Source organism: Apium graveolens, chromosome 2 (assembly GCF_009905375.1).
Source record: "Apium graveolens cultivar Ventura chromosome 2, ASM990537v1, whole genome shotgun sequence".
Taxonomy (NCBI): domain Eukaryota; kingdom Viridiplantae; phylum Streptophyta; class Magnoliopsida; order Apiales; family Apiaceae; genus Apium; species Apium graveolens.
Window position 1 is genome coordinate 34,103,790 of NC_133648.1, and position 19,621 is coordinate 34,123,410.

Here is a 19,621-nt window from a genome sequence, read left to right on the forward strand (position 1 = left end):
CAAAGGTATCGAATCATGAATAATACTTTGGCTAATGCTTTTGCTCTCTTGGGCGTCGAGGAAGATAGCGAGGCTTCCACCATCGTTGTTGTCAAGACTGCTGAGGTTAAGAAGGTTGTGGAGGAAGACAAGAAGACTGTTGCTCAACAGAAGAAGATTGACGCTCAAAACAAGAAACTCCAACAGAAGAAGCTTGCCGCTAAAAAGAAGAAAGCCGAGGCCCAGAACAAGAAGATAACTCCTGGCCATGGAGGTAATGCTGTGAATGGCCAGAGGTATTTTAACAATAATGGTCATCATCAGCGTAACGTACAACCTACTCATGTGGCTCTCCCAAAGGAAGACTGGCTTGCTAGAGAAGCCGAACGTAAAGAACGATGGCTTGCTAACCAACAACGATGGCTTGCTAGAGAAGCCGAGAGCAAGAAATTAGATATGGCTTTGAAGACTTTGAAAGAATATGAGGAGCAGAAGGCCCTTGAGAAGCAGCACAAGTCCGAAAAATCGACTTTGACGAGTGCTCCAGAGGCGCCTCTCAAGGAAGCAAAATCTGACAATTTTACCAAGAATGGTCAAGCCAGAGGACTGGGTACCCAAGGTTCTCGAGAAAGCAAGATTAATGGTAATTGGGCAGGAGGACACTCCAGGCATAACCAAGATAATGCATTACCAGAAGAGGATAACATTAATGCTGACAAGGTCAAAGCAGAGGCTGCTCCTGCTCCTGATTTAAGCGAGATCAATTTCCCTGTCCTCGGCCAACTTACAATGCTCTCTGTGAAGCACAACACAAAGCATAATGCCCAATGAATGTTTTCATCAAGAAAATATTCTTTCATCTGTAAAAAAATATGAAGTTCCTGATTAGAGTCGTGTGAGAAGAGAACAGTAGTTGTTATTTTGATTGTGTATTGAACAATTGCAATGACACTACTTCTATAGCAGTTATGGGTGTACACGTATCGTGTTGGGCGGGTTGTGGGAATTTAGCAACCCAACCCAATTAATTAGGGTTTTCAAAATTTCAACCTAAACCTAACCGTTTAAATTTGTAACCCAAACCAATTTTTAATACTTCGGTTTGAAACGGTTTGGATCGGTTTGATCAATTTAGTAAATATTCAAAACTAATATTAATAATTATAAAATAAAGCAGAAAGTCTCAAAGTCTACAATCATCCATGTCGTATATGGCTTAAACATCCAAAAGAGAGTGATATTACAATATTTAGTCTTTTAACATTGAACTTGATAAACAAAAACAATGCACATTCTTTAAACATGGAGGACTGATGCTATAAACTACAAATAAATCAGCTTATCTATTAGGCCCGAACATATTCATAGTTATAAAATTAATAAATTAACGTGCAAGTATATTTTTAATCAGGTTGGACTGGATCAGTTTAAAAATATTGAAACCCATATCCAACCCAATTAAATCGGGTTGACATTTTTTCAACCCAAATATGTATCGGGTTGAAAAAAATCGGTTTGAATCAACCGAAATAGGGTCGGTTCAGATCGGTTTAGTCGGATTGTGTACACCCCTAATAGCAGGATATGGATACATGAAAGTAATCATCCTGCTCTGGTAGCCAATTGGGTTGTGACTTGTGAGTTTGGATATATGCTAAATTATCTGAACTGCATCTTGCATAACTAATAAGAAAGGTTGGTATACATTCTGTCACTTGGATATTAATTATATACGCATCACAGTGAGCAGATGTGTAAAGCTTTGAACAATCTTCGTAAACTAAAATTATGCTAATAAAATCTACAATGCCAAGATGATTTTACAAATTGAGCATTCCTGGATACTTGACAAAAATATTGAAAGTCTGATACAGAAGCCCCGTCTCAAACTCCTTGTATTCCACTGCAACACGCTTGAGCTAAAGAAGATACAGCTACCACCACATATCAAAGTTCCAATTAGCAAGAGACGTACTACCAACACTGGTAACCCTCATTAAAGATGGTTATGATTTCGGTAGAGTGGGGGAAGCAGAGAGAACAAAACTTGAGCAATTGATCAGGATTGCCTCCAGTCATCACCAACATATAATGCTTGATCTCCAAGCTCTTCTTCGATTCTGAGCAACTGCACAAAGAACATTATTATTTTAATATGAAATTATATAACATCAAAATTGGATAAAAATAAGTGAAAAATGAAGCAGGTCATTGTAGTTACTGTTATCAATGCAAGAAACTACTATGTGATTCGTAGGTTTTACAAATGCATTTCCCTGGAAAAAATTGTCTTCTTTTTTCCTTTCATATCATTTTTTCTCGTACTTTTTGTTAAATTATTATGTTAGTGTATACTGAAAATATTTATTTGAAGTATATACATTTATTTCTGGCCAGTTCAATTGAGAATCATTTGAATGTTTACATGTTGTCTAATATTATATATTGTGAACAATCTAGTATCAAATGGGATACAGAATATTAGATTGTTAAATACGGTTATATAATATAATAAGGTTCACAGCACAGGTGGTGTTGGACAATCCACTGGTATGGCTGTAGTATTATTTAGATTAGTTTATATTGACTAATAAATAATACTAATATACTTTGTGTATATTGAACAGGATTAAAATTAGAATTGTTCCCTTAATACTGATTAAGAAGGAGAACTAAGATTCTATGTTATTATTAATGCTTAGGTTCTTAATCCGGAAATAATAATTGACACGTGTATATATGAAGTAATTCTTTTGAATTATATCATTATATTTTGGGTGATGGAATTATATACATGGTGAATATTATTTATTGAAGAATTCATGTCCTGATAATATTCGGGTTAATGATGTCCCCTTGAAAGCTCAAAAAGATTTAATTATGAGAAACCCTGCAGGTGGAATTTATTCTGGCATAATTAAATAAAGGTTGAGTGGATGATCAAGGATAAAAGATATTAATTAAATAAATTATCAGTAATTTATTTAATTAATGGACATGTGATATTTTAAACATGGGGAATTTAATAAGCAAATAATATTGGAACCGAATTAATTAAATTACGGTATTAGGAAAGGTAGTGCAAATATTAATTCTTTAGTGGATTGAATTAATATTTAATTACATTGGGCTAGGCTCAAGATGTAATTAGAAGGCCCAACCTAATTATCCATGGTCCCTATTGTAGTCTATATATATTCTTATTCTCTTCTTGCTTGGCAATTGTGTGAAAACATATTGTAGCCACCAAGGAGCAAGAAGAGAGGATAACTTGAGAAGACGGAGGCCACACTTCACTCAAGGGAATTTGGGAATACAATAGAAGAGCGTGGAATCAACCATTAACAAGGTAATCCTCTTTTCGTAATCTTTATCGTAAAACGTAGTAACACCCTAAGTCCGTGGTTCCCAACATATGTCCCTTCGTAGTTCATACCAAAAAAAAAAGGCTCCAGTATCCAAATGTGAATTTAGGTTGCAATTGACTGGGTGGAATGGAACGGAATTAAATTTACACATGATACCATTTATTTGCTCAACCCATTCAACAAAGGTAACTTATAAGCCTCGGCTCCTTATAATTTATAAAAAAACGTATCCCGCTCGTCTCTTTCGAAAAATATATCCTTTATTCACAGTCTATCATCTTCTTCAATTTTGTATTCTTTTATGTCACCTATACTTCTCCACTTTTAACATCCTTCACACTATTTATTCCACTACCACCTCCATCTTTTATCAACTTATCATATTCAAGCATATTTGTGAACCTGACACTTTAAAATTAGCTGGATCTAGTTCAGTATAACATGGTTCCTCTATCAGGTTTTACTTTTATAGGCATCTGTGTAAGGATTAAGGCATCAATATTAATGTAAGAAAGGTTAGAAGAACCTGATTATATTTGGCAAGCCGCTCTCCTCGGCAAGGGGCGCCTGCTTTTATCTGACCTGTTGCGAGGCCAACTGATAAATCTGCTATAAAAGAATCATCTGTTTCCCCACTTCTTTGAGATATTACCACACCCCAGTGAGCATCCTTAGCCATCTTCACAACTTCAACAACCTCGGTCACAGTCCCAATCTGATTAACCTACAGATTTGAGAGTAGTTGTGTCAAAATTTGACTAAACTGTAAAATTCGCATACCACCATATGCAAGTAATTATTTTAACGCACGAGGATGATTAGTTCCAGATTTCCGGGGAAAACTCTAAACCCAAATTAACTATTATCTCTATGAATACTATCCACATAACACATTAACGTCAAAGGTGCAACTAATTTGAATTTTTTTGGAGGGGGGGATGAGATAGAGAGCTTCACATCATATATCTCAAACACAGAAACAAACATTACGAGTTACCGGTCTAACGAAAGACTCCCTATGAACTATTTGTAAATTATTAGCATAAAATATCTCATTGGGAGTGGGGTAATATTGACTTGGGATTGGGGGAGGGGGTTGAAGGGAGTCTAAGACACCAGTAAACATATTTCTACAAATAAGTTGGTACCTTGAGCAGTAGTGCATTACAAGAAGCCTCCCCGATAGCTTTTTCAATGCGTTTTGGAGTTGACATCAATAAATCATCTCCCACGACCTGCAAAAATAACTCATCTCAATATTTATTTGGCACTAGTAAGAGAAAGGGGAGTCATGCTCATTATATCCAAACTATGTATTATAGATAAAGAACATCTACTTAGATGTATAATACAGCCTTTCATAGCAAATTTTTAAACCTTGCCCAGGTCATTTCAGTAATTCACGGAGAATAGTGAATAAATCGAATGGACCGAAACCTCTAGTGCTAAACACATGTGCGGCATTATCACAGTTTATTATTTCTCATAACTGTTATTGCAAAAATGACATATTGTAATCTCCACTTATTTGATCTACTTTCACCCCCAGCCAAAAACGTTAAAGCTTTCTGTGGAACTGAGAACTGTTGGTAAAATATTCAATACCTATGACATCAGAATCGCTTCATCTCAATTTGAAATCTTCATCTAATACATGTATATTATCATTCTACATCATAGGGCTTTAAATAACAGACCTTAAAAAGTACTATTAACACAAAAGCTCCACCTTTGAAAGCAACGAAATCCTGAAGACTACTTTTGAATTTTAGAAACTCCAAAACAAATATATTTATATACATCTATTGATTGGGAGTTATAAAACTGTTTGAGTTATTGTTACATGTCATTTGCGATCTCCAAAATGCAGGAGGTTGTGCTTGTCACTTGATGATAAGAATTATTATGAGAAAAAGAAAAAAGTTGATTGAGTTAAAATGGTTATATGACATTAGAATTTGGTTCGGCCACGTTAACCTTTGTTACCGTCTTACAACTCAAAAATGGTTGTCCATGCTGAAAAAATTAGTGTAAACGTTAAAGCTGGCTACTGATAATTTTTCTAGATCACACTCGGGAAAAAAGTTATGTTATGTGTTGGCTTGTAACTGAGACATAGTATTAGAAAAAAAAACCTCTAAATAAAAACCTAAGGAAGTTTACTTCATTTTTTAGTTCAGAAATAGAGTTGAAACCATTGTATAGAATTTTATCCTGATTTCCCAAGTAGGCCCTCTTAAACATATAGATTACTCAATATCTCATCTTGTAAAGTCTAAATATGCTGAATAAATTATTTATATATCATTTACATATATAAGCAAAACTAGAGAATGAGAACAGACATACCTGGCAAAGTCCAAGACTAGAGAGGCTTTTTACATGATCCCAGTCCTCCTTGTCAAATGGATCTTCTATCGACACAATTGGGTAGTCTAAGATGCCAATTTATTTTGAACAGGAGAAGGTGAAAACCCAAAAAGAAAAGAGATGTGTCAACACCTTGCTTATATTGCTAAAATAGAAAACAGTATGTAAACATCAACATTGTGATTGAAATACCATATACCTGCACAGAGTTCTTTGTACATCTCAATCATATCTTCGCCAGACATGAAATTTTTTCCTGACCTATTTGGAATTTTATTATCTAGATCATACTTTGTGCCTACAATAGGATGACAACTAGTCAATATCCTAAAAAAGAGTTACGGATAGAGAGCTTAGCAACCCAGATGATGACCTTATGTTGTGCGTGCATGCATCAGGAATCGATAGCTAATTAAAAGAGAAAGGAGAGTGATATTCCTATTCTATACCATACATCAATACATGACATAATGTCTTAATTACTTATTTACAATATCAAGACAGAAATGTAAAATGTTATTCTTTTAGCTAGTTATAAGTAAATTATCGATATTATTACCATTAGTGAAAATATCAAGAAAACTAGGCATCACCTATGCAGAAATCAGTTGCCGCGACATCAATTGCAATCTTAATTTTCTCATTGTACCCTGTTCTCCCAATAGCCTCCTTGACAAGATCTAAGCCTTCTCTAAAGCTGCAAATGCAGAAATAGTAAGATCACATATAACCATTAAAAGGAAGTACCTTAAAGGAGTATGACATGCCTGGAGATATTTGGGGCCAAGCCACCGTCTTCACCAACATTGCAGCCAGAAGCACCATACTTGTCTGTAATAATAGCCTTCCATATTTGCCAAACAATAACAATTAGTATTCAACCAAAATAGCACCTCTGCATGTAGTCTAGAGATTCTGAAATGTCTCAGAGATAGGAAATAGTATAAGATGAGAAAGGGATGAAATTTCATTGCTAGATTGGCATTAATAACTGATTATTTGTCTTTGAGGTTACTTCTGGAATCTCAAACACATGCACAGCTTCATCGATGTAGCCAACTCCCTAAAGCCCATACACGAAAATGCCAAAGGAACCCACAAGTCCACCAAATGCATGCATATCAGTTACAGATGCAAGAAATCACAATTTCACGAAATTATTGACAGTAAAAAGTCCACTATAATTTATATGATATTAAAAAACTTCTGAAATCTACTACTTTCTATTTGAAGTCGAAGGGCTATTACTTTCCATATTTAGGTTAGCATCTTTTCCTAACTTTTATATCTAGGTTCTAATATCTGTCTTTTAACATTTCATTTTAAATATTTTCATTAGCATTCTGTGAGAATTACGAATTAAACTAAATCCTATTAAAATCACAATTATAATTAGAGAAATGCTCTACTATCATTCACATAATATTAAATCAATTTTACCAAATTAATTGTTCAATATAAACTTAAATTTTAAGTTTTTATCTATTATCATTCCATAATATAATTATTAACAATCAAATGCCGAATATTACTATCATTTTTATATCTAATATCTAACAATTATTGTATAATTATTTGTCTTCGGACATTTGGTGCACAGTTCATTCAGTTAGACATTATAACAGGAATAAAAAGAAACCATGTCCATTTTAATAAATATTATTAACAATTTCTTCCAATTATAATTATTCAAAATTAGTGATCCATAATTATCTTCTAAATAACTATATTAATAACTTAAATTTTAATAAATAAGTATTTTAAAAAAAAAGTTTTTAAATGAAATACACAATTCTGTATTTAACTTTGTATTATATCAATAACCGTGAATATTTTTGATACGATGGGAATTTCTTTGGACGATACTTTTCATATTTTATAATAAATTCATGTATATTTTTGAAAATATCAGTATCAGCCTGTCCTCTGCACATGTTGACTCTAAATAAAAATTCAAGTATAAGTACTGTATTGAGTGACCACTTATTCCCCCAAAACAAAAGGACTTATGTTTTATCCTGGATCAGCATTTTGTATTAACACATAAATTATTAAATTATTTGTGCCTAAATAGAAGATTGAGTTGGCTCAGTTTAAGATACCGACAGAATCTAGTCTAATCTAATCCAATTTAATCTATCATAACGCTACCACCACATAGTGTGAAAATGCTTCCATATCGTATCACCCGATATGTATTGCATAAGAAAAACACTGTACCTAGTGCACTACGCTCCCGCGTCTACAGGTGTTGAGAAAGTCCATGCATATGCAACCTTACCTCTATTATTTCATAAAAGGTTTCAAACGAATGCCTAGCGAATACCAAGAAGATTTACCCATCTTTCCAAACCCAACCTTCACTAATTACCATATATGTGTAGCATCAAATAACCTTCATTAATCCCTATGTGTGTCATATATAGTCAAATAATGAAAACTTATATATCAGATACAAAAAATAATCCCTTTAAAACAAATACACACAATGGAAGCAAGGAAGAATATGAACTTGCATCAAAAAAGAAAGATCAGTCTACTTAGGGGACACAATGAACATGGTTATGACTTTAAATAATACATTATGTATGTGCTTCAGAGCTGAACTTGAATCACCTTGAGGTGATGATAAGTCTCGGCGCCCATTTGAACAGCCTCCTCAAACCTTTTTGCACCAACAGGAAGAATCATAATTTCCTATATCATTTCACCAACGATAACCATTTCAAGGCACGAAAAAACAAATTATATAATCATATGTCAAGGATATTTAACAATTTGGCCCTTTTTGGAAGTTAGTTTTTTGGCCAAAATAGCTTTTTGAATCAAATTAAAGGTTTGACCAAATGAAAATTCTAATATTAGTGTTTGGTAGTTAGCTTTTTGAAATAGCTTTTTGGTCCCAAAAAACTAGTTTTGAAAAGGCTACTATGAGGAGCTTTTTCAAGTTTACAATACAAAAAGCTAACCGAAACATCTATTTATCAAGCAGTTTTATTCGTTATCAACCAGTTTTATTCGAAACAGCTAAAGTCAATCAGCTAGTCAAAACAGCTATTTCAAACCGCTACAGCTAAAAGCTAACGGTTATTTGCCAAACAGGGCCAAAAGCTTTTCTAGGATAGCAAAATTAAGGTTTTTTGCCATTTAAATAATACCACATAAGTATTTGGTATCCTTGTTCTCACACATGTTGCTCATGTTTTTTCGTATGCAGGTCTATATGATATAAATTTATCAATCTAACCCCTCCACATATATGTGTGTGCACATAGACAGGAAACACACAACACATCATCCAGCACCATTTTTTTTCTTCCAAAAACATATGGGATTCGTAATAAGAAAGCACTATAACAAGAGTTGCATGTACCACATGTTGACAAATCTAATATCTAAGAAATCTGGGCAAGCAATTTGAATTATTTTCTTCTATGGGATTGGGAATCATGAAAAATATGTTACAACCTTTAATGTGGGACATGGAGTAATAAGCATATATGTTGTGGATGCATTCTTTGGTCAAAAGTACCAAAAGAGGAATAAAGGAAAGCAGCAAACTATTGGAGTAATTTCAGATATATGATCGCATTCTTATTTCTAAAATATTTTCAGGGATTTGTTTTTAAGTAAATCTTTATGTCAAATAAGTTATAGCTGATTTTATGGCTATGTGATTTGGTTGTGTTCCTCAGTCATAGGTAGAGTCAAAGATAGCTCCCTGATTGTGGGAATCACTATTTATGTATTTCTCTTAATTGTGTGTTACCTTATTCGTTCTTTTCCTATATATGGAGAGACGATTGAAAGAAATAAAACCATTACTCATTCGGTAAACAATTGTGTAAGGAGAGTTGAAGAGCTCTCTTGAGTAAAACTCTTATTCTGAAAGATAGGTTCCTCTAAGAATAGGGGAATCAATCCATCTATTCCTGGTAATAGACCCGTGACGAGATCCATAGCCAGGGACTATAACAACTTGGTATCAGAGCCTCACGTCATGGGAGATACTGAACAAGTGATGTCCATTGTAAAAGAGTTGGACAAGAAGGTCAGCCAAGAGATTCGAGAGTTACGAGAAGGGATTCAAGCAATTCAGCGCGCATTAGCAGTACAACAGAGATCAAATGGAAAATCTGTAGGAGAAGCTTCAGCAAATTCTAATGGTGCAGAAACGGAATCAGAAGCCAAGGATGAGAATCACAAACATGGGATTGTTCCGAGGTACTCTAAATTGGAATTTCCATCCTATAATGGTACTGAAGACCCTCTGGGTTGGTTGTATCGATGTGAGCAATTTTTTGTTAACCAGAAAACAGGAGATAAAGATAAGGTGGGGCTAGCCGCTTTTCATTTAATTGGAGAGGCTCAGCTATGGGGATACAAGTTGGAGCAAGAGGAACCAGAAATAACATGGGATCAGTTCAAATCCTATTGCCTTCTTCGTTTTGGTCCTCCATTAAGCGGAAACCCTCTGGGAGAACTAGTTAATCTTAAACTAGAAAGCACCGTGGAGGAGTATCAACGACAATTCCAAACACTCTTAGCAAGAGCAACCACGGTAAGGACCGATCAACAAGTAGATTTGTTTACTGCGGGATTAAATGAAGGATTACGGGTAGATGTAGAGATGCAGGGCCCTCCTAATCTTGTAACTGCAATGAATCTAGCACGTGCTTTTGAGAGAAAGTCACAAATCACCAACAAAAGTAGTGTGCAACGTACTACTTCTTCCTGGAATATTAGTAAGGCTGCCTTTTCAAGCTTGTCGGCAACACCTCGTCAAGAAGCTAAGACTATAGGACAAAAAACATTTTCGGGTACTTCCAAGGCATCAAGTGCGGGAAGCGTGACAAGTCCATTTATTAAGAAGCTTTCCAGGGCTGAAATGGCGGAACGAAGAGCAAAAGGGCTTTGTTACAATTGTGACGAATCATACTCCGCTGATCATCGATGTAAAAGAATATTTTGTCTAATGGTGGAAGACTCTGATGGGGAGGATGAATTTTTAACAGAGCCTGAGATATCCCTACATGCTATCACAGGGATCAAAACAACTCAAGCGATGCAGCTTAAGATTCAGGTGGCTGAAAACATGATCCTAGGGTTGGTGGATTCAGGCAGCACACATAATTTCATAAGTGAAGAGGCTGCATTGCGATTACAATTACCTATCTCCCGTCGTTCTTCATTGCAAGTAGCTGTAGCAAATGGTGAGAAAGTATCTAGTCCAGGTATTTGTATTGTTGTTCCATTACGCATTCAAGATCAAATTTTTTATTTGGATTTGTATGTTATAACTCTTGGAGGATTTGATGTGGTACTTGGTGTGAAGTGGTTGCAAACACTAGGTCCTATCTTATGGGATTTCAGCACCCTTACCATGAGGTTTAACCTACAGGATCAACACATTATTTGAAAAGGGGAAGTTGTCAAAAGAGGGGATGCTACTGTTTTTACATTGCAAGAAGAGGCAACATTGCGCTCAACCTTGGAAAAATTATTGGTTGATTACGCTGACCTTTTTCAGGAACCAAAAGGGCTCCCACCTACACGAGGATGTGATCATCGCATCAATTTGTTGCCTGGTTCATGCCCTGTTGTTGTCAGGCCTTACCGATATCCTCATCGTCAAAAGGATGAAATTGAAAAACAATGTGCGGAAATGATTGTGCAAGGCATAATTCGTTCTAGCAGGTCTCCTTTTTCTTCTCCGGTATTGTTAGTTCCCAAGCATGATGGCTCATCACGTCTTTGTGTTGATTATAGAGAACTCAATACTATGACAATAAAAGATAAATTTCCGATTCCGGTAGTGGATGAGCTATTGGATGAACTCCATGGTGCAAAATTTTACACAAAACTTGATTTACGCTCGGGATATCATCAAGTGCGGATGGATCCAAAAGATATAGAGAAGACAGCATTTCGTACACATCACGGCCATTTTGAATTTCTGGTACTCGCATTTGGTCTCACAAATGCTCCTTCAACCTTCCAAGCATTGATGAATGAGATCTTTCAACCTTATTTGCGTAAATTTGTTCTCGTTTTCTTTGATGATATCTTAATTTATAGCAGGACATGGGTGGAGCATATGCAACATCCGTCAGGTGTTTGAGCTTTTACGAAAGCATCAACTATTTCTTAAAAAATCTAAATGTTCATTTGGTGAGCACCATGTCACCTATTTGGGACATGTTATTCATGCAAATGGGGTTTCAGCTGATGTTGGTAAGATTTCTGCAATAATTGAGTGGCCTTTACCTCAGTCTGTTAAAGCTTTGCGCGGCTTTCTAAGGCTCACAGGTTATTATCGTAAATTTGTAAAAGATTATGGAATTATAGCAGCACCTTTGACAAGCCTATTAAAGTGCAATTCCTTTAACTGGTCTCCAGCTGCTGAAACGGCATTTTATGACCTGCAGAAAGCTCTCTCTACTGCACCCGTGTTACAACTTCCGGATTTTGATCGAGAGTTTGTTGTAGAATGTGATGCCTCTAGTATAGGCATTGGAGCCGTCTTACACCAGGGAAGCCATCCAATTGCATTTTTCAGTCGCAAATTTGCTGATCGACATTTAAAACTTCCTGCTTATGAGCGAGAACTGATTGGATTGGGCAAAACAGTGCAACATTGGCGACCATATCTTTGGGGACGCTCTTTTCTTATTAAAACTGATCATTACAGCTTGAAATACTTGTTGGAACAACGTCTTACCACTGCTCCTCAACAACATTGGGTTAGTAAGTTGCTTGGGTTTGATTTTCGAGTGGAGTACAATCCCGGGACACTTAACAAAGCTGCTGATGCCTTGTCACGTCGCGAAGATGAGGTAGGGGTTGTTTTCGCCATCTCACAACCTCGCTTGACACTTTTAGAAGATTTGAAAAGGGAGGTCGTAACCACAAAATCTATCCAAGAAATTATCACTCTCATTCATAAAGGTACTGCAGAAACACATTTTACTTTCCGTGATGGATTAGTATTTTACAAGGATCGAGTTTATTTATTGCCCACTTCTCCGTTGATTCCTACCATTGTATCTGCTATTCACAATGCAACTCATGAAGGAATTCAGAAAACTCTTCATCGTGTGCAGGCTGATTTTTATTGGAAGGGGATGAAAACTACAATTCATGATTTCATTCAAAGTTGTGTGATATGTCAACAACATAAGTGGCAAAATCTTCACCCAGCTGGTCTTTGGCAGCCATTACCGGTTCCAAAAAATATTTGGGCAGATATTTCAATGGACTTCATCGAGGGTTTGCCTAAGATAGGGGGAAAATCTGTGTTATTTGTGGTGGTGGATCGCTTATCAAAGTATGCTCATTTCCTTCCTCTTGCACATCCGTACACTGCTATTTCAGTTGCTCAAGTATTTTTCAGCCATATTTTTCGTTTACATGGTCTGCCTGAGTCAATAGTAAGTAACCGGATGTTGTGTTTACTAGTACATTTTGGAAAGAATTGTTTCGCTTGAGTGGTACTCGATTATCTTTCTCTTCAGCCTACCATCCTCAGACAGATGGTCAAACAGAGGTAGTTAATCGAACAATTGAGATGTATTTGCGTTGTTTTGTGGGTGATACACCAAGAAAATGGGTAGAATGCCTGCCTTGGGCAGAATATTGCTATAATACATCCTTCCACACAGCTCTCCGTACCACTCCCTTCCAACTAGTTTATGGCAGGCCACCTCCTCGTTTGCTATCTTATGAACCTGGTTCAATGCGCGTTGACGTCGTGGATCGTTGTTTGCAGGATTGTGATGAAGTTCTGGCTACAACTCGTGCTCATCTACATCAGGCTCAAGACCGTATGAAACGTTTTCATGATGCACGCCATCGAGATTTGTCTTGCAGTCCAGGTCAACTTGTGTGGCTTCACCTGCAACCTTATCGACAACGCTCTGTAGGCAACAAACAGATCATGGCCCAAGTTAGCACCCAAGTTCTACGGCCCTTTCAAGATTTTGAATCGGGTAGGTTCAGTTGCTTATACACTTGAGCTTCCTGTTGATTGCAAACTCCATAATGTTTTCCATGTTTCAGTGCTTAAAGAGTTTAAGGGAGAGAAAATTGCAGAAGAACCCACTTTACCTCCTACTATTGATGGAAAAGTAATTCCCCAACCACTATCTGTCCTTCGTTTTCGTGTCAATAGAGGTGTACCTGAGCTACTAGTAAATTGGGCTGGTCAGTCAGAATCTGATTCTACTTGGGAGAATGCAAATACGTTTAAAGAAGTTTATCCTGAGTTTGAGCTTGAGGACAAGCTTGTTGTCGAGGAGGGGAGTAATGTTGTGGATGCATTCTTTGGTCAAAAGTACCAAAAGAGGAATAAAGGAAAGCAGCAAACTATTGGAGTAATTTCAGAGATATGATCGCATTCTTATTTCTAAAATATTTTCAGGGATTTGTTATGAAGTAAATCTTTATGTCAAATAAGTCATAGCTATGGCTATGTGATTTGGTTGTGTTCTTCAGTCATACGTAGTCAAAGATAGCTCCCTGATTGTGGGAATCACTATTTATGTATTTCCCTTAATTGTGTGTTACCTTATTCGTTCTTTTCCTATATATGGAGAGACGATTGAAAGAAATAAAATCATTGCTCATTCGGTAAACAATTGTGTAAGGAGAGTTGAAGAGTTGTCTTGAGTAAAACTCTTATTCTGAAAGATAGGTTCCTCTAAGAATAGGGGAATCAATCCATCTATTCCTGGTAATAGACCTGTGACGAGATCCATAGCCAGGGACCATGACAATATACCACCCCTGGCATCGCATTTAATTTTCAACCAAAAACCGATTTGTACAAAAACTATATTGATCGACCAAAGAAGGATATTACTTATTTATGAGAAAAGTGAGAACTTTTAACCTGGCTAAAATATAACTCTCCAACTCACCCGTCTACAGTCCTATTACATAACCCTTTCCCTAATACATAAACTTGCCATCCCTAGCATTGTAACCTAGTGGATAACTCTCACCCTTGATAACAACTAACAAGAGGTTGAGGGTTCGATACCCTCACCCTTTGTACTCTTGTAAGTTCTAATGTTAATAAGCACATCACAAATTTTAGACTACATAGCTGCACTCAGTTTTTTAATTACCATCCATGATCCTAAAATATTTTTATTTAGTATCAAAATATCATGAAATATCTAATTAGAATTAACAACAATTTACAAGATATTAATAAAAAGAGAGACGTGCGCATACGTAAGCTTCTAAATTCCAAACGTACCTGAACAGCCAGATTATTCCCAGCATGTTTTCCCCCACTTATGAGGGTAAAGGCAGGTATTGGAAGAATTAAGCTGGTTTTACCAGAGAGATCAGCAATGTGTCTGTAAAGAGGGACCTGACAGCACAGTTACAACGGGTAAGGAAAAGGTCAGGGTGAAATTAAGGGCTATGTAAGATACTTATATTGTCATAGGTCACATAGTGCATGCCTCTTTTTCTGCCGCTCCTGCTTTGCAAGCAGCAATTGACACAGCTAAAATTGCATTTGCTCCAAGATCACCCTGTACAATACATGCAAAATATCTAACCAAATTCTATAAATGTATAGCAGAAAGGTATCAGTCTAAATGATAAGTATTGGCACTTGTAGTTGCAGATTAGCCAAGGCAGTAAATGCATATATAGGACATTTATAACAACATACAAACATTATAGTTAATCATGGTTTTCATGGCAATGTGTGGTCTAGATTCTCCATTAACAGAACAGCAAGTTCATGAACTTGAGTACTAATTCGATCCATTTAAGATTTAATGTGGGTACATTCATGTTTAATTTTACTTGAAATTTTTACATGGCCAAAGATATTACTCTGCAAAGATTTCATTCTGATTAATTGAAAGTTTAGACATCATAAATGTAACTTTTATGATGCTTGTCCACATATTCCTCGTTCCTCAATCCTCATAAAATCGTAGACATAGTGATCTCAAAGTGGACACAATTACTTTGGGTATATCAAGTAATTGTATTTGGATATCCTAAATTTGTCCACAGAACAGATGTAAGTGCATAAGAAGTCACTGAGCTTCAACCTCACATAAACAATTGGTCTTCCCTAAAATAATTGGTTAAAAGTTTAAACTCAATACATGGAAGTAATTACATTAAAAAGGAATTACATCACTCAAAATCCATAGCTGAAAATCTTAAGATACAACAAATTTCATTGAACCATAAAATTTAATCAAATTGAGGACATTGCATACAGCATTTTCATATAAATGTGTGTTTTAGATTAATTTACTAGCATAGTATATACATCGAAAAGCTTCCAGGTTCAGTAAATCATATTAATAGATGGAAACCAACCTTCTTTTCTGTCTTATCCAAGTCAATCATGGCTTGGTCAATTTGGGACTGAAGGGTTGGATCCATACCAATCAAAGCCTCAGATATCCTCTCATTGATATTCTTTACTGCTTTAGTCACCCCATTTCCAAGATAGGTTGCCTTGTCAAGATCACGTAATTCAATAGCTTCATACCTGGATTGAACAAAAACATTAAGCACACTTCAAAAGCTAGAAGCCTGAAGATCTTAAGACCTAATCTTCATCGCAAGGAAAAACAACATATAGGATATTTAATCAAACTGTATACAATTACATCTACAGATGTATGTTGCTAAATGCCATAAATGGACATTACGATTCTACTTACTACCAAAAGAACAATATTCGGTTCTAATTTAACATCTGCAGAATCCAATTAAACAATGGACTCGACCACAAACAGCTCTTAATCACAAAAAAATGAAGCAGGTGTTAAGTAACCAACCAGTCGCTCTAAAACCTTGAGGTGTTAGAGAAAGACCATATCCGGGATCTTATATTAGTATTCTAACAGCAAGCTCCCATGGAAAGAAACTAACACACTACCTATGCAATTTACAAGGGAACCCTATTTCACTTGGTAATAATTATCTCCACATTACACCAATAATAAAAGAATCAAAAACAGACCTTACGGATTAATCAACCACAAAATAACATCATAACGAAATACAAGTGAATCTTAATTCATAACACGCCAGCTGCATTTTAGGTCAAATGATAACTTAATCTGTATTTTTATGTTCGCCAAACAAAACACGAAGATAAAACTAAGTTTTTATTCAAGACGCGGCAGCTGCATTTTAGGTCAAACTATGACTTAATTTGTGCACATACGTTCGCCAAACAAAACACGAATCATACAATTTAACTTAAATCAGCTCGAAACAATAAAGCACAAAAAACCAAAAATGAAACATAAGAAACATACATTCCGGAAGAAACACCACTAGGAGTGGAAGCTCGAAAAACGCCTTTATTAGTATGCAAATCAACTTCAACAGTAGGAATCCCTCTACTATCCAAAATCTGTCTCGCAATCACTTTCGTAATCACTGAAGGAACTGATTTTCTCATATGATTAGACTGCAATTCATATACACACGCAATAACCAATAATAATCAATAATGATAATAATAAAGTAAAATAAATATGTAAAAAATAAAAGCAAAAATAGAAAATTATATACTGACGATGAAGAGAACGGGATCGGCGGATTTAGCCCTAACGGCGGCATTAACGGCGTCTTCGATTTTGCGAGAGAGCGAGTGTTTGTCCAAGTATTCTTGCACCAACATTTTTTTCTCGGGATCTGTGTGTGCATCTAACTGTGTGTAATTGTCAAATTATTTGTAGAAGAGATCCAAAGGGCAGTGCTATAGAAATCTATAGCAATTATAATAGATTTGCGAGTGCAGTGAGTTGATAAAAGTGAAATCAATTGTTAATTGTTACTCCTAGGTCCCACGGGATTATTTATGTTATTTTTCGGTACGTTTTTTTAATTCTCGTTTAAAGTATAACTTCATAATAATTTTTTTAATTTTCTTTTTCTGAATACAAATTTTGTGTTTAAACTTTTATTAGAAAAAATTGAAAAAACATTATTATATTATACTTTATAGAAGTCTTGAAATGTGTGTTGAATAGTAACGTAAAAATCTCGGTGGGACGAAGGGAGTAATTAATACAGAAAGATTTCTACCAACTCTCAACAATATTATTTATTCTAAAAGGGTTCGATATTATGATATTGTATAATTTAAATTATATATAATTGTCTTTTTTTCATTCATGATTTACAAATGTTTTTTTGGCAATTATTAAATTTAAGTTTAGAGTATTCGTATAATTAACTTTTTAATTATATCCTCATCCATTTTGTTCATTATTGAAATTGAAAAATTCATATTACTCCGTCAATCCCATTGGGTTCTCCCATCGGGGAGGGGAAATTTGGTACACATTTTAATATTCCTCTAAATTATGGTTAAATAATTTATTTTAATTTTTTAAAATAAAAATTTAATGTTTAAAATTTAATAAAAAATAAATTAAAAATAAATTGTGAAATGTGTGTCAAGTAGTATGATTGTTTAATGTTTGATTTACTTGGATGATCACATGAACATAAATCTTGTTTTTCTTTTCATTACCATCAAGCTTAATTGTACTAAAATAAAATCAGTTTAATTAAGTTATTAAACTTTTTATTCATTAAATTTCAAAAAACATAATAATAAACTTTCTATTTTAATTTTTTATATTAAAATTATAATTCTTTTTATGCATAATTTATTGGAATGAATATCTAAGTTACTAAAATGATATGATTTAAAAACCGCAAGGGTTGTCTCAGTTGGTTAAATAGGGGATAACTATCCTCTTGGTCATAGGTTCGAATTTCACGGGAGGAGAATTTATTATTATGGCTCCCGAGCCTAGAGCCTGTCGCTTAAATACGATTTATCTTCGTTCATGTGGTTTGCAGCCTATTGTGTGAGCGGGTTACCTACGATAAAAAAAATTTGCGTTCCACAAACCTTCAATTTGTGCAACCGTTTAATTTAATCATTGTATCCTCTAAATCTGTTTTTTTTAAATTAAATAAAAATAGCTTAGTTCTGCATGTTGTATTTGTATTGGTCCAAGTTGCAGGACTTGCATTCTACAAATTTGGGAAATATTTTTGTTCATGGTAATGACCAAACTCAACTCACTCATCTACTTATTTTGTTAAATGAATGAGTCACTCGTTAAAAGAAGTAATAAAAATCTTTGAGTGATCCTCTTTTTAGTGAACTGAGTGACTTTTATAATTTAGGCCAATTGACCAAAATTTTTAACTCCTATATACAAACAACTAAAACAACTTTCATTGGATTGCACTACTTTATAGCACCGGTTAATCAGCTTCATTAGAGCCCAAGGTCTTGAGCAACGAACCCTTGGCTTGCTTATCTTGCTGAATTTCATACCGGTGGCTGACAAAAATAGAGTAACGACTGTTATTATCACCACATTTAATCACAGTCAACTCCAGAACCCATACATCAAGTAGTAAGTGTCATTAGATACTCACGACAATTATTTTTCGTTTAACCAAAGTCAGCACTGCTCTTCCATCAAAGTCAAATTCTTCATTAACAATTAACTTCATTTTCGGTGGGTACTCAATAACACTCAATACATTACTTTGATGTTTCACTCTGTCTAAAATGCTTCATGTTTATCCATGACTGCAAATGTAACAGGGATTTAAATTTAGAAATTCTTGTTAATTAAGAGGGGCTTGGGTAGTTAGAAAAAATGGGACCAAAAATTTCCGTAGAAAACAACTCGGTGAGTGTAATCTAGAGTGTAGATGCACAATTTATGTGTATCAATAATAGGAATCTAAAATATGAGAGAGTAGATGTTTACCATCTCCTATATATACCGGAAATGGAAAACTTGCATCAAGTTGATCAAAATATAAAAATACAGATAAGTAATCCTTACCTCTTTTTTATTGATTATCGATGC

General features: G+C 35.1%; 1 protein-coding gene across 1 annotated transcript; it reads right to left on the reverse strand.

Annotated features, from left to right (window-relative positions):
• Positions 1-1,638: 1,638 nt before the first annotated feature.
• Positions 1,639-17,506, reverse strand: LOC141707269 (cytosolic enolase 3). The gene is made up of 13 exons (XM_074510329.1): positions 17,290-17,506; positions 17,027-17,181; positions 16,074-16,248; positions 15,191-15,262; positions 14,980-15,096; positions 8,334-8,414; positions 6,485-6,561; positions 6,311-6,414; positions 5,917-6,015; positions 5,697-5,782; positions 4,496-4,582; positions 3,874-4,071; positions 1,639-2,107 (listed from the first exon to the last, which is right to left on the reverse strand). Exons 1-13 carry the CDS (start codon positions 17,392-17,394, stop codon positions 2,039-2,041), a joined length of 1,425 nt encoding a protein of 474 aa, XP_074366430.1. The 5' UTR covers positions 17,395-17,506; the 3' UTR covers positions 1,639-2,038.
• Positions 17,507-19,621: the final 2,115 nt, after the last annotated feature.